The sequence below is a fragment of the Lucilia cuprina genome, chromosome 5 (genome assembly GCF_022045245.1).
Source record: "Lucilia cuprina isolate Lc7/37 chromosome 5, ASM2204524v1, whole genome shotgun sequence".
Taxonomy (NCBI): domain Eukaryota; kingdom Metazoa; phylum Arthropoda; class Insecta; order Diptera; family Calliphoridae; genus Lucilia; species Lucilia cuprina.
In genome coordinates, this window is record NC_060953.1 from 39,929,063 (window position 1) to 39,953,028 (window position 23,966).

The window sequence follows — 23,966 nt, forward strand, 5'->3', positions numbered from 1 at the left end:
CACTAATAAAATTTATTTCTACTAACCCACTTTCCAGCATTAATATGAAAAAACACAAGGTCAATAAAAAGTCATTTGTGTAAGTGATTTTTTTAAGCATCTTTGTGACCATATAATAATTTTTATTTTTATCAATTTAATTAATACATTATTTGTAAATTGTATTCAATATATATATTTTTTTAATAAATTTATATTTATAAGCAAAATTTGGTATATAGTTGATATTTTTTTGTAATATAAATAGGATTTTCCATTTTGATAAATTATTTTTAGAAAAATTCTAATTGTTTTAGTATACATAATTGTAAAATAATTTTTAAAAATATTCCCTAATTTGTTTAAAAGCCACAGCATTCTTTTTTTCTCTATATTGATACAAATTCCATTTGGTATTGTTGCTTTTATTTTGTGACAAAATTTTTTGTGTTTTTTATTATACAATTTGAAAATTTTGTATGAGTTTCTCACACATATACAATAACAATAAAGAAATAACAATTAAAATTAAGAATAAATTGCACTTTTCTTAATTATAAATTTTAAGAGAAACAAAGATTAATTTCTCTGCTTGAGCTAAATATGGTTGGTTTTGACACACTATAACACTAATTAAAAAAGATTTTGTGAAAAAATAATAATAAATTTGTAACACTTTTTGTTGAATTTGAGAAGAGAAAAACTTACAAAACTAAAATAAAAGTAAACAAAATGAAAAGTTTGTTTTTCATTTTGTTAATGGGTTTTTTTTAAGAAAAATAAAAAAGGAATTGTTGTTGTAATAATTAAAATTAAAATGAACTAACAAAAATCACAGCTGATTGAAGAAAACAAACACAAAAATTATATATAAATATATCTAAATAAAAATAAATTTACAAAACGTATGTGGGTATGTCGTCGCTTATTTTCTACATTTTGTTTTCTTTACATGCGACTGCAAAAGTTGTAAAGTAATTGTTTATCTTCAAAATGATAGACATTATTGATATGACGCAAGACACGACCATTAACTAAATGTTTAGCATAGTGTACGGCCTCCAAACGATCCTTAGATAAACCAACTTCTATTAACCAATCAACAAATTCACAGCCGTAAAATACTTTACGATAAGTTCGTATGCGCCACCTGTAAGAGAAAATATTTAGAATTAATGTCCATAGAAAAGAAAAGTTCAATATTATGTTTCTTACCTTCTGTCTTTAGCAATATCCTTTTTGCAATTTTCCAAATGATGATTGCGGAACTGTTCGCAAATATGTTTAGTTTCCTGACTAACATGAGACCAATGCGGCAAAGTGACAACATTTGCTCCGTACCTTTAATTAGAAAGAAATGGGAATAAGTTTCCAACTAATCTTAATCATTAAAAAGTATTTTTTAAAACTCACCATATTTTACGCCAAATTTTAATCAACGGCATTAACAATTCACCAGTATCAGTTATAAACACAGCCATTACTATTAAACTTTGCCCGAAATTTAAGAAAGCATCGAGAAAACTTAATTCCAAATATATACCAGACATGCCTTCCATAACCAAAGTCCAAATGGAAACCGCTAGACCCTGTAGATTTAAAAATTCTTATAGAGAATCTTTTAAAAAATCATGATTTGAAAAACAAACTTACCACAAACATGGAACACAGTAATATGATTAACAATACTATGTGTTTTAGTGTCTGATGATCATCTTCATCATTGGCTTTTTCTAAAGGTTCTAAACCGCGTCTTGTATGTTCCTCATAACGTTCTATAATCGACTGACAATTTTGTGATGTACTGGCGCCACAATTGAAAGCGGGACCACATAAATTGGGGCGACCATTAATGTGTCTATAATAAAGAATCAAGATATCTTTTCTAAATGGGTATTTTTATGATATTTTTTTAATTAACTTCTAACCCCAGCCTTAAAAACAAACTGAAAAGGTTGGTTTAGGTTTTGAAGGCTTCTGCACCATAAAAAGATGCATATTCACTCGGAAATCATAAGGTCAATTGTGATTCTCTTCAAAAGAATGAAAATTTGAAAGACAGAAAAACAAAAAAAAAAAAAACCCTACAAGAAAAAATAGAAAGTAAAAAGAAGACAAGCTAAAGCTCGTAAACTGCGAGGGTCAAGACCTGCAATATCATCCATTTTGTCATGAAATTTATTCCCTAGCCATTTCAGGCTAAAATGTATCCTAAGCACACTGTACGCTCGATCGTCTCTATATCCTTCTCATCTTCTCACAACCTGCAATAGACCGATATCTTGCATTTACAGAGAAAGGCCCTAACTGAGTAGTGCCTAGTAAGCATCGCTATCAGAATTCTTAGACTGCGTCTGTCTAGTCTTACAAGTATTTTGGTAGCTCCTCTATAAAGTTTTGGCTATAGGGCCTTTTATACTTTGCAACCCAATCTACTATTCCAGGAGTGGTTTATGATGTCACGGAATCTTTCGAATATCAACTTATAATAGTGACAAATGGATGGTTTTAACATACTTTCTCTGTCATCTCTGTCAGGGTTCGAACCTAATTTAGCCAGTTCGTCCGCAACTTATTATCATGCGCTCAACTCAATCTGCATTTCTTAAAGACATTATGAGACTGTTTGGCTTGCATTGCTGACGAACTTGCCAGGAATTAGATCGACGCCTTCACTGGTATTTCACTTACTTACTGTAAGGTACTTGTTCAAAATTAACTATATGAAATGGCTCAAATTAGATGGTTCAGTGAAACCACCTGTTTAACTTCGAGGACAACTTGGCCTTTACATGATGAACGCTGCTTATAACGCTAAAAGAATGGGTCTCCAGTACAATGACTAATACAGAAGTTGTCACAAAGAGGAGGAGAAGGAGACTATATCTCATATACACTATTACTGTCCGACATTTAATGGGAACAGAGAGCTCTATTTCTGATCTACTGTTTTCGCATTCATGGAGGATATTTTCAGGATAGATTAAAAGATTTTCTTAAAATTTCTAAGTCTAATGAACTCCTTTGTCCAGGAGTTCATTAGACAAAGGGACCGTAATCAGTTGGACCCTTGAAAGCGTCTTAGAGAAGTTCTGCGGTTTCACCCTATAGAACATTAAGAAACAAATACACAACATGTGTTTTAGTTCAGATCATGACAGGTGTTCTCAAGAATACACTTGCTCGATGTTATGGCCTCATATGGATCCTCATGAAACATCCTATATATTAGGGCTAAGCAGAATACATCTGAGAAATCTGTTATCAGTTCTTACTGGTCATGTCAAGATCGAAAACAGTGCAAGACGCATTTGTCTTCCATACAATGACTTTTGTAGGAGCTGTCAAAATGAGGAAGAATTACTCAACTTCTGTGTAAATGCCCGGCCCTTGAATTTATTCGTTATCAGGCAATAGGGTCGACATACTTTTCTGTTCTGAAAGATCAAAATGGGTGTGTACTCAATCACACACACTTTTCTCTATAGGCTCGTTACCATCTTTACTTTATTCAACTTATTCTTTACCCTTTAATATTATCTTTACTGTCTACATCGCTATTTTATCCTTCCTAAACTTGTTTCTTTCCAGTCTTTACAAAGCGGCCTAATAAAACCCAAGTAAAGCTATACTCGTGATAGTATATAATCTGCCGAACCTAACCTAACCATGAGAAGGTACATAAGGAAATTCTTTATGTGTTCAAGATAAAAAAGAACTTTTTCAAAACTTTACGAAATCTCTTTCCACTCACGTTTCATTTTCCGTTGTCGGTGTTATATCCGAATCCTTTGAATCCTTTTTAGTCTGTTCCAAATTACGTTTATTCAAAAGATCTTCAATATCCACTACCACAGTAGTGGTAGAGGGCGTTGTTGTTGCGCTTGAAGAACAACAATTACCATTGCCATTACCACAACCACCATTACTAGAAGGATTAACAGTATTGGGTAACATATCATCATCATCCGATGACGAATAAGAAGTATAACGACGTCTTTGATGAATATTACTATTTGCAGAGGAGGTAATAAGATTTGCCGTTGAAATAGTTGATTGTAAATCAGAAGTTTCTAAAAAAAGAGAAAAAGAATTTTAATGAAAATTTGCGATAAAGTTGACTTCAAACTAAATTACCTGATTCAGGATTGGATAATTCGCGTGAGAAGGTTAGATATTTTTCATAACGTTTCTTGTAACGTTGATGCATAACCAAACAGCCCACGGTAACTGGAAAAAAGATATGATTGGTTATTATGCAAATATAATAGGAAGTTTTAATAACAATTTGTTTGTGTATAAACAATCAGATTGAAAACTTTATTTAGACATCACTGTAGAAGTTTAAACTATTATTTCATATGCATTAAAACTTTAGCACTGATTTTCCCAACAAAATTTTAAAAACATAACTTATTTTAAAATTTTAGAGAATTCACAGTTAACTAGTTGTTTTGTAACATACTTTTAACATAGTTTAAGCTTAATAACTGATCAATAAATAATTTTTTCTCATCATTATAGTGTGAGTTTAAAAGTTAAAAAAAAATAAATTGAAATGTTTCACAAAATTACCTATAAAACACATGACCAGCATAAACACCGATATGGCTGCTTGAGCATTACCATATTGAAAACTAGGATTATGTTTTTCCCCTGACATAACATTACTATCGAATGCTAGCAATAAGCCCGATATAATGGCCGGTACACCCCAAGCAAAAGCAATCTTTAAGAAACATGTAACATTATTAATACTTTAGAGATTGATTAGATTGATAAGAGAGAAAGACAACTTACCATATAAGGCCATAATTTCAAAACAAAACAAAGACTACGACATTGCAAGAACAGCAGAGAAATAGCCAATATGCCAGTCCATAATCGGCTGCTGTAGGTGCCGACATTAAATAAAACAAATTGTATAATTAAAGGCCATTTTTGTACATGCTCCAGTTTAGACCATAAAATAACACCAACACAGCACATTAACTAAAGGAAAAAATAGTAAAAACAAAACTAGTTTAGTTACAAATAAGTAAGAAATTATAGTCGAAGGCAAGGCCGACCATATAATACCCTACAATTTAAGCCGTTTATTGTTGAATAGAATTATGGACATTTAAGTGAAATTTTGTTGCTGGCTTTTCATAGGAGCTAGGGTCATATGAGGTCCGATAATTATAGAATTCGTGAGGGTCATCAAGTCTGGTACAGAAGTTGATTTTGTAGCTTTTTGTCGAGATACGAGTATATTAAACTTGGAAGCCTTATTCGGCGGGATCAGTTGTATGGTGTCTAGGTGAAATTATGGACCTATCTCAACCATTTTCATTAGATTTCGTCTACGGTACCATAGAAGATCATGTATCAAATTTCATTTAAACATGTAGTTTGATTACAAGGTTTACAAGCCCCATTTGGGGGTTAAGTTGTATGGGGGCTAGTTGAAATAATGGACCGATCTTATCCATTTTCAATAGGCTTTTGTCTCTGGGACAATAGAAGATCATGTACCAAATTTCATTAAATTATCTTTAAAATTGTGAGTGTAGTTTGATAACAAGATTTACATGGACGGACAGACGGATAAGCATAGCTAAATAGACTCAAAAAATGATTCTGAGACTACCCATCGTCTCAGAAACATTTTTGTGCATTAAAAACATCAGCACAAACCCACTTCGTCTACGGTACCATAGAAGATCATGTGCCAAATTTCATTGAATTATCTCCAAAATTGCGACCATTTTTTTGATTACAAGATTTACAAGCCCTATTCGGCGGTTCAGTTGCATGGAGGCTAAGTGAAATAATGAACCGATCTTAACCATTTCCCATAATCTTTGTCCATGAGACAATAGAAGATCATGTAGCAAATTACATTGAATTATCTTCAAAATTGCGAAATGTAGTTTGATTACAAGTTTTACATGGACGGACAGACAGACGGACATAGCTAAATCGTGTCAGAAAATTCTGAGCCGATAGGTATACTTTAAGGTGGGTATAGGACGACTATTATTGTGCTCCAATAAACCTCTCCCCACTAAAGTGGTGTAGGGTCCAAAAAAACAACATGTTTTTTTTACAATTACCTGAGACAACACCAAACAGAAGGTAATACGATGAGGCATACGCCTAAAACGTTTGGTGGTTATTAATAACAAAAGCATCCAAATACAGGCAGCTACACCGGCTACACTGATGTCAAAAGAAAAGGCATCTAGTTCATGAATATAATCAATAGGATTGAGATTCGTTAGAGAAATCATTTTGGCTGAGATAAACATTAAAGGAGCCGATATAAAGGTACACAAAACCATGCTTTTGGCAATCTAGTTTAAAAAGTATTAAAAAAATAATTAATTATATATATATAAATAAAATATTATTAACCCCTTAACTTACCAATTCCACATCCATATTATATTGTGTAGCTATAACAAAAGCCCCGGGAGCAGCTGGAAATGTACCATATAGAAAACCAAAAGTACTTAATTCGGTAGTATCATTAAAGTCAGCACCAGCTTGCATGATATTAACAGTTTGTCGACAAACCAAAGGTAAAACTAAACTGTAATAATATTTTTATGATTATTAAATTTAAAAAAGAAACACCTAAAAGTATGCTAAAGTAAATAAACTTACATTTTAACTAAAATCAATATACCGGGTAATAAAAACTCTGAACCTTTTAAAGAACTATTATTGCCCTGACCCACAATTTTCAAACCCAATAAGAATAGAGCAGTGGCAGAAAACGATTGACCAAATACACGTAAAACACTGGCTGCCATTTCAGGCAAACCATTAGGAAATATAAAAGAACCAGCCACACCCAAGACTGTCATTAAGAGCAAAGGATTGAAGAATAAAGATTTAATGGTGGTTAAAATAATTAAAGATCTTTCATTTAAACAGCGACTACGTTTGGCCATTTGTTCGGCTGGACAGGTTTCAGGGCATAAAGGAGGATTTTGAGCCTAAAAAAGCAGAAAAAATAAGATAAGAATTTGAACTGAACTAAATCATATATAACGAATATAAAAAGTTCATAAATATTAGGAAAATATTCATTGTATTCATGTAAAAACTTACCTGTTCAGTTTTATTTTGTGATATCTTGGCAATTTCCATTAATATTAAACCAATAGGATTTAAAATGGCCAACGAAATGGGAGCCATTAAATATAAATATGAGGCATATTCTGGATGTATATCCTTATATAAAGCCATTACTTAAATTTATGAAAAAATATAAATATGATTAAGATACTATTCAAATTTTAATTAAAAAACACTTACCTATGGGATAACCAATAGCAAAATCATTTGATTGTGTACAAAATATACCCAACAGACCAGCTCTGGCTACATTTAAAGGTCTCGCTATAAACAGTGATATTATAAGAACAGCAAAGAATACCACTGATTTTGATATTAACATGGCCAATAGGAAAGTCCAATTGACTTTATTCCAATTTAATTCCACCAACGATAAAAATATTAAAGAAGGCAAAGCAAATGTACCCACAAATGTGCCCAGACCTTTTGTTTCTGCATTTGAGATAATTTTAAAGCGTCCAGCTATATAACTGTAAGGAAATAAATATAAAAAGGAATTTTATTACAAACAATGAATACAAAAAAAAAACACTCTTCATCAATATCAATAAGTACCTCATTTGATAAATTACGCAATACTTCAATATTATTTAAAATTTATTATCTGTTACAGTGCCCAATACTTAAATCTTATTATGAATGTAATTTGTATTTAACAACAGGTATCGGAATATCAAGTTAAATACAGAAAAAAAAGAAATCACCAGGAATTTGTAGGAATGCGTCATAATAAACTTTGATATTTTAAAAAATTGTTATTTTCTAAGTGTGACGCATATGTTATTCCTGAAATTCTTTTCAAATATTTCTATAAGAAGAATATTTTCAATATCTATAGCCTACTAAAAACCTTATATATTGCTGTTTATATACTCAGTTTCCTGAACAGATCAGCGTTTCTTTGTCATGGGTGTACAGAAGTCAAAGTGATTTATGTGAAGATCTGACATGATGGAATAATTTCACGGATTAATAACATTGGATGAACTTTAAGTTTCTTACACACATGTGACAGTTTTTGTTTATGGTTCCACCGGTCCATCTGTACTTTTCTCATGTACTCGAACTATTTAATTTCACAATTTCTGCCCCGTGGCGTAACTTTCGAGATGCTATTCCCGAAATTCTTTTCAAATATTTCTATAAGAAGAATATTTTCAATAGCCTCCTAAAGTTTTAAGTTTCTTACACACATGTGAAAGTTTTTATTCAAGGTTCCACCGGTTCATCTGTATGTTTCTCATGTACTCGAACTATTTAATTTCACCATTTCTGCTCCGTGGCGTAACTTTTGAGATGCTAAACATTACATTCGTTTACAACCATGAAGATAGGATGGCCTCTGTTGATGCGGTAACAGCTCTTAAAGACAAAATTGGTAGATATACTGTTATGAGACAGTCATGATTAGGATAAACTCTAAATACATCCAAACATGAATTGAAAATCACGGATAAAACAGTGATCAAAACATCTTCTAATCAACATTGGATGAGCTTTAAGTTTCTTACATACATGTGACAGTTTTTGTACATGTTTCCACCGGTCGATGTACAAGCACTTTTCTCATGTACTCGAGCTATTTCATTTCACCCTTTTCTGCCCCATTGCGCAACTTTCGGATGCAAAATATCACTTCCGTTTACAACCACACAGATAGAATGGCCTCTGTTGATGCGGTAACAGCTCTTAGAGACAAAATTGGTAGACATACAGTTATGAGTCAGTCATGATAAGGAAAAACTCTAAATACACCCAACTATGAACTGGAAATCACGGATAAAACAGTGATCAAAACATATTCTAATCAACATCCAACTTCCTGCATCATCACTTATCTCTTTAATTGTATACAAAATATATATATATATATATATATATATATATATATATATATATATATATATATATATATATATATATATAATATATATATATATATAATATATATATAATATATATATATATTATATATATATCCACCAGTCAAACAACGACTTATCATCATTGGTTCCTACATCATCACCGATCTCTTGCATCAGTTGCATTCAAACAACATCTTATCTTCACCATTCCTTCCATCAGATCCAACATACATATATCCAACATTCATAATACATCTCATCATCACTAATATTTATATTATCATCTCGACTCCAACATATTGTTAAACAACCTGCAATGCGATACAATTAACTGTTCCTAACAAAAAATTCACCGTACATCAAGCCTTAAACAAACTCACCCCTTCCAGCAACTTTAAACCATCGGTTTATATATCCACCAACTAGACAAACTAGAGGTATTGGTAGCACTTCTTTAACACGGGATTTTGTATTCATTAGGTTAGCGTCTTCAAGATTCCTTTGTATCAAGAACATTCTTCTGCCTTAAAGCCAGAGTTATGGTTAATTAGTTGGGAGTTTTTCCCTCCCAGTAATTCGCATAACAATAAATGGCAACAGAAGTGATTTGCGCGAACATAGCGCAAGACCACGATCTCTTATTTGAAAGTATAATTGTCCAATACATACAGTATGCATTGATGATGTATATGTGGTAAAAGTTTTCTATGAAATTACTCCCTAAGCTTTGATTAATTTAGTATACAAGGCACCACTTACATATAATCAAAGCAGTGGATAAGATATGGTAAGATTGTTGTTGTAACAGATTGGCTGTGACTGGACGTTGTTCTCTAGGTAAGAACCTTCCGGTTGATGCAGCTATTTCTGAGTTGACAATCTTTGTCTTATTGAAAATCTTTTTTTACTGAAGAGAAGATTCAATTGTCTTAGGAATGAAAGGTTTTTGAAAGAATGTCTGGCTTTCTAAATTATCAATATTAACACTCAGACCCATTTTGCCTCCCGGTTTAAAACCCACTAATTAACAACAGATTGCACCAAGTGTTTGCAATATGATACACTTCTAGAAAATTTCTGTTACCGGTGAGCGATCGCGTATATCTGGTTAGGTTGATAGGAAGATGTATAGTACATCAAATACGAAGAAATACACCTGACCATTATCGGGTCTGTTGTGTGCTGATTTTTATGAAAAAAATATATATTTTGTCTAGTATATTAATGGCGTGTACAGAAAACTGTTTTGATCAAATCACCTAACGTATGATCTGTTTTTCTGTTGTTGTTGCTGTTGTAACAGTTCGACTGCGACCTATAGTTCATTCTTGGAGGAAAAACTTTCAATTGATACAGCTGTCGCTAGGTTGACAATCTTTGGCCGAGTATGACTCCAATTGTCCAATTGTCGTGGGAACACCGCTCGTCCGTAATTGTCGCCGATTTAAGAAATATCCTGTGATGTTTCTGAGTTATAGCCATCGATATTTCAAGAGCTTTGGTAGTATTCGTGACACCACTTATATATAACTGAAGAAGTTGTTGTTAGATGGTTGTTATTGCACTTGATCATGATCTCTTATATACATATGTCATATAGTTTCCAATGATTTCTATCACCGGTATGCGATCGGTTATATAGAGTAGTGTTTGTGTATTAGAGTCCAAAAAGGAAACCTGTTTTGTCATATATGGTTTGTAATTAACAGATGAGTTGCCCAATAATATCTGATCCTGCAGCTTAAAATGATGAGAAAATCTTGTTTAAAGCCGGGATCATGTTTGTTGTAACAACGTCTCATGATACCCTCCCCTTTCCTTTATGGGACTAAAATTGACCGGAAAATATCATAAGGTAAAGGAGACTTAAATAGACTTACAACGACTATCTCTCTATTCTTCCAATTTAAGTTTCTCTCCGATGGAAATGAGAGTCAATTGAAAGTTTGAGGTTCTTTTCCATTAGACGTGAAATTTTCAGAAATATCATTTTTGTGTGATATTCATTTCAATAACCTATATAAAACAAGTATGAATGTATTGTAGGGTATAGCCGACCATATAATACCCTACACCAGTCAGTATGCTAAAAATGTGGTTTATAAAAAAAACATTTAATTTGTTTTTGATGTCCAGACTTTTTCCAGAATATTTTTACTCATTTTTGACAAAAACATTTTTTTTACAAGAGAGCTCACAGGGGAGTAAGGGTAAACATGGACCTATCCTTATAAATGTTGGTAAAGGAATTTACTACTACTTCAAAGTCATTTATGTATAATTTAAATGTGTTAGTAGTGTTTATAAATGAATTTTGACCTTCAAGTCAGTTTTGAAGGAGAGTTTGTATGGTGGATAGGATCAAATGAGGCCCGATCATTATAAAAATCATTTAAAGTTTTATGAAACTAGGTTTTGCTGACTTTTGTTGGCATAGTACAACATTTAACTTAATTATGAACCCAAAGGATCTATTCGGTTGTATGAGGGCTAGGCGAAATACCGATTTTATCTAATAGGCTTCGTCCCTGGGCCAAAAATAGTGCCAAATTTCATCCAATCATCTTGAAAATTGACACCTGTACCTTGCACACAAGGTTTAATAAGCGAGATGGACGGACATAGCTTAATGGACTCAGAAAACGATTCTAAGCCGATTGGTATACTTTAGGATGGGTATGGGAGCAATATTTTCGTATGTAACAAACCACCCAATATACCCTTCCCACAAAAGTGGTGTAGGGTATAAAAATACCTAAATAACAAGCATCATAATAAATCGATAATACCCAGCTGCAGCAATGTAGGGTTTTGTGGTAACTTAAAGCTAATTAAAGAGTTAACAAGACTAGTACATCAAGTCGGATGAATGATTTCAAAAAGAGTTTAAGTCCAAGTATTAAAACTTCTTTTCAAAATTTTGCACATTTATGTCATATTAACAAAACAAGTACAAGTAATTTAATTCAATAAAAATCCAGACTATTTAATATTTATTCTTTCATTTTGCAAACGTAAACATAAATCAATTTCTATTTTTAATTCATAATCTCAACAATTCATCTTTGATAGATGCAGCATCAAATATTGAAGATATTTATAATTAAATAATAATAAAAAACAAAAAAAAAATTAAAAATAAAAACAATTTCAAAGGTTAATGAACAGCAGCTGTCTATGTATGAAAATAACTATAAAATAAAATAAAATTGTCTACTATTGACGACTGTAACTCATTGTCTTAAACAACGTGACTTATCTGTAATTAAGATTTTTTATTTTCAATTGAAACACACTTTTTGTACAATCATTATTTGAAACAAAATAAATGTTAAAACATTATTATGTATAGAATATTGAAGAAATAAAATCAAAAAAAAAAATGATTTTTTTTTGTTATTGATGACAAATTGAAATATGGACTATTAAGCACGTCTCTATATGTATACGAAAAATCAATCGGTGTGAGTTGAGAAATTTCGATAAGTATGCGTTGGATATTCCAACCACAAATTAGCATATTGAATTAATTAATAATTCATTTGAAAATACTTACTTTTAGAATATTTTACAAAAATTGTATATAAATAATTTTGATTAAAAACAATTTAATTTCTGTTAATCGTTTAACTGGCAGTAATAAATTTTTTTGTTGAGAGAAACGAAAAAAAAATGAAAAATATGCAATTCATTCACTTTCACTGTAATTGTATTGATTGTAATAATGTTTTTGTTGTTGTGCAATTTTGTTATACATTAAAGGTCAGATTAATTACGAAAATAGTCGAAAATTACATATTTTGAGAAGTGTGTATTGAATTACGAGATATGCTGCAGGGATGGAAAGTATTGGGTACATGGTTACTTCAATAGTTAAGCTTTCTATTTGATAAAAGGAAAAATTACATATTTAAATTTTAACTATCGACCTGATCACTTGAATACCTAATTTTTAAAGTCTTATTTTTATCTAATGAATCTGTCAGTTGATAAGGATACTGAGAGCTTTTTGAGTGATTTTATACCTTTTTATATTTTGGGTATATTTTTCGCACAAAAGTATCACGGTCAAACGAGACTCCTAGAAATTTTTTAATATCTCTCTTTCTATATCTTGCAATTTAGAAACACTTTTAATAAAAAGCTCAATAGCTTTCTCAACGTCCTTGTCATAGAGCATTAATCTCCTGATAGATTTTCATTTCCCTCTTTCTATAATCAGGAAACTTTTTTATTCCCTCAGTGTAGACATGATTATACCAAGAGGGAAATGAGAATCTATCAGGAGATTAATGTTCTATGACAAGGACGTTGAGAAAGCTATTGATCTTTTTTGTATAAGTCCTGATCTGTCGGATATTAAAAGTGTTTCGAAATTGAAAGGTATAGACAGAGATATATTGGAAAGTTTCCAGGAATCTCGTTTGATTGTGCGATTCTATCTTATTGATATTGTACTAGATATAAGCGTTATATCTTGCAATTTTGAAACGCTTTAAATATCCGACATAGCAGTACTGATACAAAAAAGTTTTATTGCTTTCTCTAAGTCCTTTAATCTCCTAATATATTCTAATTTCCTTCTTGTTATAATCATATTCAGACAAAGGGAAAAAATACGTTTTAATTTCATGTACCAAATCGACGCTAAAGTATATATATTTTTTTAATAATATCCGTTGTCAAAGTATGTACGAATAGTTTGCAAATCAACAAAAAAATATTAAAAATATATGACGTTATCAAATCAGCAAAAAAATAATAATGAGTTATCAAAATGACAATGCTATGTTGTCGAAATCACAACGATGCATTGTTGAAAAGACTCAAAGTGTAATCAAAATGCGATGTCAAAATTACAACAGTGGTTATCAAAATGATAACTGGGTGTTATTTAAATTTTATACACATTCGTTGTCTAAATATTAAAACACGTGGAAAGCTCACTTTTCACAACGACTTGTAACAATTTCGGTACTTTTCTACTGGTATTTCCCTCTGTATAAGAGTACAGTTTTACAGCAACAGCTTTAGGATCAGATATTTTTGAAAAGGGTAGATAGACTACGATGAATATGTCAATACACTACTAAGAGAAATTCTTTAATTGCAAATCATATACCCACATACACAAAAGAAAAAACAGCGTTTTTAAATATTACACGCCTAGTGCCAAATTGATACCAAAATGTTTATAATTTTTCAATAACATCCGTTGTCAAAGTACATACATACGTACAACAATATGTATTCAACGCAACGTTGTCAATGTTGTAACAATTCGTTGTCGATTTTGTTTCCCTTTGTGTAGTCTGCATTTAAAGCTTTAGGATCGTAGGTAATAGACTGTAGTCGCAAGCTCTCCATCATCATAGTTGTTCTAGAAGCTTTACTCTAGATATTGCATCTTTTATTAACACTATGAGAAAAATTCCACTGCAAAAATTGAGACTACTCTGCATACACATGCAAAGAGTACTCTTTAAAGGACTAGTCCATAACTAATCCAAATGTATGGAAAAAATCCATTTAACATTATTATTTCACAGGTGAGGACCATGTATTACATCCATGCATTACATCGGAGTTATTCCAAAACTACAGACTTTTTTAAATTTTGGGATAACGTGATCCGCAACATGGTCCTATCAAATGCGATGTTGTTTTCATCCAAGCCTGCATCACATAGGACTACTAAACGGATCATGAACCACAATAATATTTACAGAGGTGTCGTTTTTTTTTTTTTTTTTTTTTTTTGATTACTTAAATGGGTCACGTACTCCAATAGTTTTTGCAGTGTCAAAGGTAGTTTTTTCCAAAAAAAATTTTAGTTTCTGAACGTTAAAATAGAGGACAACAATTTCGTAAATAAAGATTTTTATTATAACCACCTTTTTTCCTCACTTAACCCACCTCTGTATAATTGCAACTTCAATTTGTTTATTGTGTTTTTAAATGCTTGTAAACTTCTAATTACAACAATAATACCAAATAATACCCATAATACTCTCTCAGTCTCTCAATAAAAAAACAATTTATAAAACACAATCAACGACAGCATGATTTTTCAATAAATTTAATAATAGAGATTTTTGAAAATTGAAATTTGATTATTTATGTTCAACGTCCGCCCACATACATCGCATTCAAAGCATATTATTTATTTAAACTGGTAGCTTTATTTCCTTAAGAAGTTGTATACATTTTAAAGAGAGATAGAGTCTTAAATGATTAACTGGATTTTAAATCATGTTATTTACAACTTACGCGTGTTTTGTTTTTAAATAGTTTCAATTATGCTTAAGTAAGGTGCTGAGAATAAAACAATTATTGTTTAGTATTCGGTGGGTCGTTTTTAAGTTTAAAACTTGTATTCGGTTTTAAAGAAAGCATATCAAATAGAAAAAAGCCTTAAAGTCGTTAAAAGTTATAAAAATATTTTTAAAATATTAATAATTTATCAGGGTCAGTGTTGCTAATTCGACGTTTTACCTTCAAATCTTGGGTAAAAATGCGTCTTAGCGGTTGGCGGCAAATTTGGATCTTTTATACTAACGTTTGGAAACTTTTGGCGTATTTCACAAACAAAATGGAATAATTATAAATGAGTATAGCCTATAGTCTAGAATTTAGTCTAGTCTACAGCATAGTCTATAGTCTAGTCTATAGTCTAGTCTATAGTCTAGTCTATAGTCTAGTCTATAGTCTAGTCTATAGTCTAGTCTATAGTCTAGTCTATAGTCTAGTCTATAGTCTAGTATATAGTCTAGTCTATAGTCTAGTCTATAGTCTAGTCTATAGTCTAGTCTATAGTTTAGTCTATAGTCTAGTCTATAGTCTAGTCTATAGTCTAGTCTATAGTCTAGTCTATAGTCCACTCTATAGTCTAGTCTATAGTCTAGTCTATAGTCTAGGGTATAGTCTATTCTATAGTCTAGTCTATAGTTTAGTCTATATTTTAGTCTATAGTCTAGTCTATAGTCTAGTCCCCAGTCTAGTCTATAGTCTGGTTTCTGATTTTAGACTTCTTAATATTTAAAGCAACTACACTCTGATCTTACAGAAGAATATACGTTAGAGTTCCAGAGATTATTCGGCTTTTTTCATATTCGGCCTGTAGCTGTCTAACTATTTAAATTTACCTAAAACTGGTTTAAGTGGTAATAGCCACTAGTTGCTGAATGAAATTGTGCGTAATGTATACCTTCATAAAAATACAAACACATTGTAATTATTTCCGTATTAAATAGAATACAATATATTCTTAAATATCAAAATAAAAAAGAAGGAAACTGAGGTAGTTAATTAAAATTTTGCTGTACAATTTAACGAAAGTAAAGAAGGAACTTATTAAATTTGTTTATTAACATATTGACGATATTGTTTTTTTTTATAAAAACAGTAGCAGTTTTAAGAATAATTTGAACATTATTAATTACTATAATTAAGATATGTTAAACGTTAGCTTATATTTTGATTAATTGATTATGAGTGAGACGAATAACCCAGCGAACATATAAACGGGACGTATATACATATGTGTGTGTATATGTCTGATGTCATAGAACAGCCGTAGAATTGGAGTGAAAAGTGAGCTCTCTACTTGATTTCGTTTGATTTTTAGCCAAGTGTGAGTGAGGACATAATGACAATCTCTGAATTGTAATTATGGCGTCGTGGTTATAGAGTCGACATAAATCCCTCTTCAGTGACGTATTAAGAATACAAATTATGTTGCCTAATATGGTGTTAAACGTTCTTGATATTGCGGGCGTATGAAATACTTCTCTACGTCCAATCTCCGTAATATTCACATGATTTCAAAAAGCTCTATTGTCTATTGTGTGCACGTTTACCAGAGTCTTTGCTGATAATAAAGACAGACCTACACTGGCAAACTAGAACACTACTAAACTTGTTCACAAATTATCCTATATTCTTAAGACTATTCAATAAGATATGTGGTCAATAGATTATGCAGTAGATAAGATTAGATGACCCTTTTGATGTCATAAATATTGCATTAAGTTAATATTGAAATATTAACTACAATGAAATCCCTCTCAACTAATGACCCATTCCAGTGCATTCCTTAACCTCTTAATGAGGTTAGTCTGAAATACCCAGATAAGTAAGTGAGTCAAGTAAGTGGTGGTGGACCCTAATCAAATCGCATAGCACTAGAGAACTTCCGCAACGTATGAGGTATACTAAATCTACTGTCGGGCAAAGGAGACTCTACCGATCATTTACCAACATACATCAGTTCCATTCTATGACCATAAGAAACGATATACGGATTAGCAGGCAATCACCAAGCGTTAAAATGAAAATTTTCTAACCTATACGTCCTACTACGCAAAGTTTAGGAATTCAGCATGGTTTGCTCTGTCATATCGCCCAGTGACACCTCTTGAGATGGCAGCAGTACCGGAAGAAGAATACAGACATATATACCATAACATTTATCAGTCCTTAAACCAGCATCCTTTGGCCAAGATTTTGGGTTTAAACCACATCCAGCCGGGACTCTAGTTCGCTCTGCTCTAGTTGGAATCCATGCCAAATTATTCCAAGAAAAGGCCGTGAATACATTTTACATCACCGGTTTATAGTCCCGGTAGACTAGAGGTAGCAACTCTTTTTCCCGGGATATTGCAATAACAATAACATGGAGATGTTATCAAGGTAACGGATTACAGTGGTAAGCTAGAAACGATCCACCGTTGTCCCCATTGGACCATGTATAAGCACTTTGCTTAAGTACTTAAAACTATCTAATCTTTGACCATTATTGCTCCACTGTCAAACTTCCGGGATAATTCCCTCTATAACCACGCTAATGCATTCGGCAATAGCACGTAGATACGTAATCGTTAGCTCGAAGTATGTATTCATCAAATAAGCCAAGAAAAATATGACTAGTTCTTATTCTCAGAGAACGTTCTATTGACAGAACAAAAACATATCTCGACAAATATGGGTATCCGATAATGATAACATCCGATAAAAATGCGGTACATCGGAGAGAAACCTTTCTAAACTTTCATTCGAGTGTACCGTTGTGGCGAGAACCATACATTTCACAACACATTATTCTACAGTAGTTTTCCCGGTTCAACCGCTAGTCATATGATTCCAAATAATCGCCGAGGTGACAGGTGCAACACTTTTACCCGGGGATTGTAATATCACCAAGATCAGGCAAGATTCATCAACATAACACGCCCTGGACTGAATAGACTATTCAATAGCGTAAGACAATTAAACTTGTGTGGAGTCCTGTTTCCGCAAAAACTTTAAGTTTTTGGGAAGGATTTTTAAATATGAAAGAGAACAAGACAGAATATATTCATAAAATCAAGACTATTGAAAACCATAGGAAATAGCGGTATCTTGTGCAATAGACTAATTAGTAAAACTGCTTTAATTAATAATAAATAATAAATGTCAGAATGTCGCTCAAATATCTGTATGAGATTCTATAGTGAATCAATATTTTAACCATAGTAACCACTTAAGATTTAGATTTTTTGGCAGTTACCGGTTGGTGAGATCATTTTAAAATAACCAATTCAAACATATTTCATCGAACTCCAAACTTCTTATTGATTAATTTTATCAAATTAAACAAGAATTGACTTTCACTTAAATTTGGCCTTTAAACAAATGAAACGCCTTACTTGATTAAAGGATTTCCTGGTCTGAACTGAAATAACCGCTGTGAATCATTGAAATTGATGTAATTTTTTTTTGTTCCCAGAATTTAAGGTGTGATCTTGTCATTTTGCATTGCAAAAAAAAAAGTACATACATTTTTATTATGTCTTTTTTTTAAACATTTAAACAATTGATAACAAGTTTTTTTCTTTACTGTTTTGTTAATAAATAAAGATGTGCTTCTACGCTAAAATGAACATCTGTCTATAAGAACGTGAAAATTATACCCATCGTTTTGATCACGTTTTTTTACACAAATTTTAAAAAATTTTAATCAAAAACCAATATTTAACATATAGACAAAAAAAAAACAAAAGAACATTATTATGTTAAAACTGCGGCTTGACTTTGTATTCATTTAAACAAATTAAAAACAATCAATTTAAAAAATATATATATATTCTTTAATTTATTAAGTAATTCTTAAAGACAGCGATAAGTCAAAAGAATATATCAATTGATTTATTATATAATATCAATATTATTTTTTTTTAAATGCAATTTACAAAATAATTATTGCATGCAAACGTTTATGTTTGTATTTGAATAACATTTACTGCGCCTAATAATCTTCTATATATATATATAAAAGAGTAGCGTTACTGACTGACTGATTCATCATCGCACAGCCCAAACGGCTGAACCTAGAATCATGAAATTTTGACAGTATATGTGTTTTTGATTATATAGATCCACTAAGGAGGGATTTTTGGAAATTTGCACATTTCCGGGTAAAAAGGGGAAAAACGGGTAAAACAGGTTTTCTTAATTATCTTACATAATATTAATGATACAAGAAAAATTTTAAATTTACCTGTATCTACTCTTAAAATGAGCAGATGGGTGTCTGGTACTTTTTTGAAATTTGTACTTTTAAGGGGCAAAAATGTGTAACAAAGGTGATTTCGGTACCTTTTTTAGCTCTTTATAACTTTTGAACTAATTAAAATAATAAAATTTTCTAAATATTTTGGATACATTTCTCAAAATTATGAGACACCTGTTTCGTACTTTTTTAAAATTCAGTCCTTTTTTTAATATAAATGGGAGAAAACTGCATTTATGGTACTTTTTTAGCATATTAAGAAAACTTTTTCGGTTTATTGAATTATTCCTATTAAACTACGGAATAACTCTGTAATATTTATTGTAATACAATGTTTGCTACTTCACTGGGGAAAAAAGTACCAAAAAGAAACGGGAAATTTCATTTTATTTAAACTCATTGGGCCAATTTTTATAAAATATGAAAAAGTATTTTATTTACTCACATAAAATAAGCTATTATTTTGGAATTCAAGTACTAAGGCCTATATAGGACCAAATTCAAGTAAATTGTTTGGTACTTTTTGAAAGCACTATTTTTTTCGAACAAATGAAAGCATATATGAATCTTTTGAGTTTTATCTGTGATATATAGATTTAAATACGGAACATTTTGTAAACTTAATTCTCGAAAAAGTATATTTTTAAGCAAAAAGAGGAAAAATTATACTCTTTTTATTAGTACTTTCCACTTAGGTAAAATTTATTCCATTTTTGGTACTTTTTCTTCCTTCAAATGATACTCTTTGTATGTTCTTTAAAATGAACTCAAAACGCATGATTATTAAACATACACAGTCCTCATCGGATAAGATTCTTTAAGAGACAACTTTTTAGTACTTTTTATCTCATAAATTGTACTTTTTTTAATTTTCTAAAATATTCAACCTAGGAACATTAATTTTAACATACAAGGCCTTGACTGAATAATATTCTGTAAGTGGGAACTATTTGGTACTTTTCTATTCTTCAAATAGATTCTTTATAATGGTTAACCGGAACACACGGTCCTTATTAAATGAGAATTTATTGAGAGGTCTTTGTACTTTTTCGTTTTTCCGATGGTACTTTTTGATATTTTTACGCTATTGAACATAGTTAGGGTAGCGAAGCACCCAGGGTATGCTAGTTAAATATAAACAATTCTATAAATGTGTAGTATTTTATCTAGATAATACCGTTATATTCGTACATTGACATATAGAGTTACGATAAATAAATATTCAAAAGTGTAATTGGGTATGAAGTGGCGTCACAATTTTGTTTTTTTTTAAGTATATATGTAGCTTATTACTAGTATAATTATTATAGCTCGTGTGTAATTTATTTTAAATTTAGTTTTTAGTCACAGGTTTAAGTTTTTGTTTGTTTACAATTAGGGTGCAATGACAATTAGGTTAAAAAAAAACTATTTAATTACAGTTTGTTATGAAATATAATTTGAAGTTATATAGTTTGTTAACAATTTTAGCAACTTATTAGAACTTTTTATCATTGACGGAAATGTTACATTAAGAATACTAGATCTTTCCGGAATTTGAGCTGTGATCGTGTAACTAGATATTTCTGAAATGTAAGCAGTGATCGTGTAAGTATCTCTTTCAGACTTATCATTGAAATATTACATAAAGAATACTAGATCTTTACGAAATGTGAGCAGCGATCGTGTAACTAGATATTTCTGAAATGTAGGCAGAGATCGTGTAAATATCTCTCAGAGATAATCCTTTATGTAACATTGATGGAGATATTACATAAAGTTTACTAGATCTTTCCGAAATGTGAGCAGCGATCATTTAACAAGATCTTTATGATCGTGCAACTATTTCCATATATCTTTCAGAGATAATCCTGCAATACAGAGCAACCAAAATAATAAAGTAAATAGAACTCTAGACTCCCGCAGGAAATAGAAAGAAAAACAAATGTTTGTTTAATAATGAATAGCCTGTCCACTGTTTTATAAAGAGGATATTACTATGCAAATAACATCCTTTGATTTCTCTTGGTCCTCAGTTTTTTGTCGATAACCAAGCGCCTCTACTTTTATTAAACTCTTATACTATCACTTCCTTGTTAATCTAAGCCCAAGTGATTTACGTTAACACCAGCCATATTGGCCTTATTTCATGGTTATACTTTCACAACTACAAGGTTAACTTGTTAAACGACTCACCACTGTCCCTTGGTGCTTTTTAAATGCTGGTAGTAATTTGTAATACATGGTTCTGCAGGTCCATGTACAGATCAACCAAAATAATAAAGTAAATAGAACTCTAGACTTCCACAGGAAATAGAAAGAAAAAATGTTTTATAAATAGGGTATTACAATGAAATTAACATCCTTTGATTTATCTTGGACATCGATTTTGTCGATAACTAAACGACTCTATTTTCATTAAACTCTTATACTTACTACCACTTCTCTGTTTAACGGTAGTACTTTAAGAACTACAAGGTGAACTAGTTAGACGACACACCACTGCCCCTTTGGTGCTTTTTAAATGTCTGAAGCAATTTGTTATACTTGGTTCTGCAGATCCATGTACAGACACTTTGTCCAAGTACTCGAACCATCTAAACTCTGGCATTGGGTTACTTACTTACATAGATGGAATTGATTTGACAACAGCATCTGGAGACGTAATTGGGAGACCGAAATATGAATCTAAGCCGTGAACTTGTTGCTACACCGTATATTAACACGCAGAAGGGATTGATTCGACAACAGTACCTAGAGACATAATAGATAGACCGAAAAGCGAATCTAACAAAATAGCCGATATATATAAAATATCTAACATTCATCACTTATCAAACAACTGACAAAAACACAATCTACGTACACGGATGAATAAAGCCCTCATATCCCTACATTTTTTCCGTATCATAAACATTTGACACCAACTTGTTTCCAAAGCTTACTCCCACTTATCCCGAATAATAGCATTTACCGTGTATCAGTATTTTAACTAACATTCTCTTCCTTCGGAGGTATATCTCTAAAAGCCGATACTACACAAAGTTCGAAACTGTGGTCTTTGTGCTACCGGTTCTCGTGGTTCGAGATTACAAGGCCCCATGGTTCGACCCCCAGATTAAATGATTCTATGGAAAAGACAAAGATACATTTGACTCTAACAGTTTATAGTCCCGGCAGACTAAAGATATTGATTACACTTCTTTTCATACGGATTACAAATACATCAAGGTGGATAGATTATTTTTAAGGTAACATGGCCTGTAGAGAAGGATCTGAAGGACATGAACTGTTTCGGTAGTAACTACCTGTGGATAATATCAAAGTATTATCCTCAATGGTTTATTGTAGACACATATAACAAAAAACAAGCAGGATATATTGAGACTACTAGCCGTGGTCAATACAAGCTCCGCGATAACCAGCCATTCCATTCCATACGTGTACCCCAAAGGGATCTTTCTAATAACCCGGTCTAGACACAATTCGAAATTCAGTTCTGTGGGTTACCGGTTCTCGTGGTACCAGATTACATATATAAGCTCTTTTCACCCGGATTGCAAATACATCACAATGGGTAGATTATCAAGGGCCTATTAAACAGAATATGACAGCAAACGGGGTCCATGATAACCAGCTAACCTCTTTGTTACTTAAGAGCCTCAGGATGACTGATATTTCTTTTCCTTAACTTATTCTCAAACATAAAATTGCCTTCAAAGTTAAATGGATTTTTATCTTAAACTCTTTTAATGACTTTCTTTAGGTGGAATGGAATCCACCATATTAATGAAATAGAAAAAAATGTCTGGGAATTATAGCAAAAATCCTCAAATTTTGCACGAAATCTTTTAAATCAATATAAACATTTGAAATAGCTCTTTTTTTAATTTACATTGGTTTTAGGGTAGCAAAGCACACTGCGTAGGGTAGAAGGGGGACCATACGCCAATTGTTTTTTTGAGGCGGCCTCAAATTAAACTACAATACATATTCTTAATTTTTTTCTTGGTTCGGATACTTAGATATGTTGGCTTTAGTTTTATTCCTTTTAATTTTTCTTAAGTCATCCTCATGTACATATTTTTTTTAACTTTTCCGCATTGACCAAAAACGGCGATACCACCCCATCCATGGGGTAAATGCGCCAAGGGGATGGGGCAGATTTGTCATTAGTAAAATAAAAGAAAAAAAATACAAATACTTAAAAAAAAATTAAAACAAATTATTACTGATTTTTTCTATATTTTAAACAATTTTGTTCTACATCATAAGCATTACATATATTTGGCGTATGTGCCCCACGGGCAGATCTGGGGTTTAGTTTCAATTTTTTTCGGGCTTCAAATTATATTATCGAAAATTTTATTATGTCTTATTGTTCACTATTATTGATATTCTAATACTGACCAATATATTTTTTCTATCACAAAAACTAAAAAAGTTAGCAAAAAAAAGTTCACACA

General features: G+C 31.5%; 1 protein-coding gene across 1 annotated transcript in view; it reads right to left on the minus strand.

Annotated features, from left to right (window-relative positions):
* Positions 1–250: 250 nt before the first annotated feature.
* Positions 251–23,966, minus strand: part of LOC111684808 (integral membrane protein GPR155) — a 32,224-nt gene continuing 8,508 nt past the window's right edge. The window contains exons 2-14 of the mRNA XM_023447016.2: positions 7,288–7,577; positions 7,081–7,220; positions 6,631–6,965; positions 6,391–6,556; positions 6,078–6,317; positions 4,780–4,971; positions 4,555–4,708; positions 4,117–4,209; positions 3,734–4,052; positions 1,633–1,837; positions 1,393–1,568; positions 1,195–1,320; positions 251–1,129 (exon numbers count right to left, since the gene is read on the minus strand). Of these exons, the coding sequence (XP_023302784.2) occupies positions 928–1,129; positions 1,195–1,320; positions 1,393–1,568; positions 1,633–1,837; positions 3,734–4,052; positions 4,117–4,209; positions 4,555–4,708; positions 4,780–4,971; positions 6,078–6,317; positions 6,391–6,556; positions 6,631–6,965; positions 7,081–7,220; positions 7,288–7,577 (2,638 nt within the window). The 3' untranslated portion in view covers positions 251–927. The remainder of the gene's footprint in view (positions 1,130–1,194; positions 1,321–1,392; positions 1,569–1,632; positions 1,838–3,733; positions 4,053–4,116; positions 4,210–4,554; positions 4,709–4,779; positions 4,972–6,077; positions 6,318–6,390; positions 6,557–6,630; positions 6,966–7,080; positions 7,221–7,287; positions 7,578–23,966) is intronic.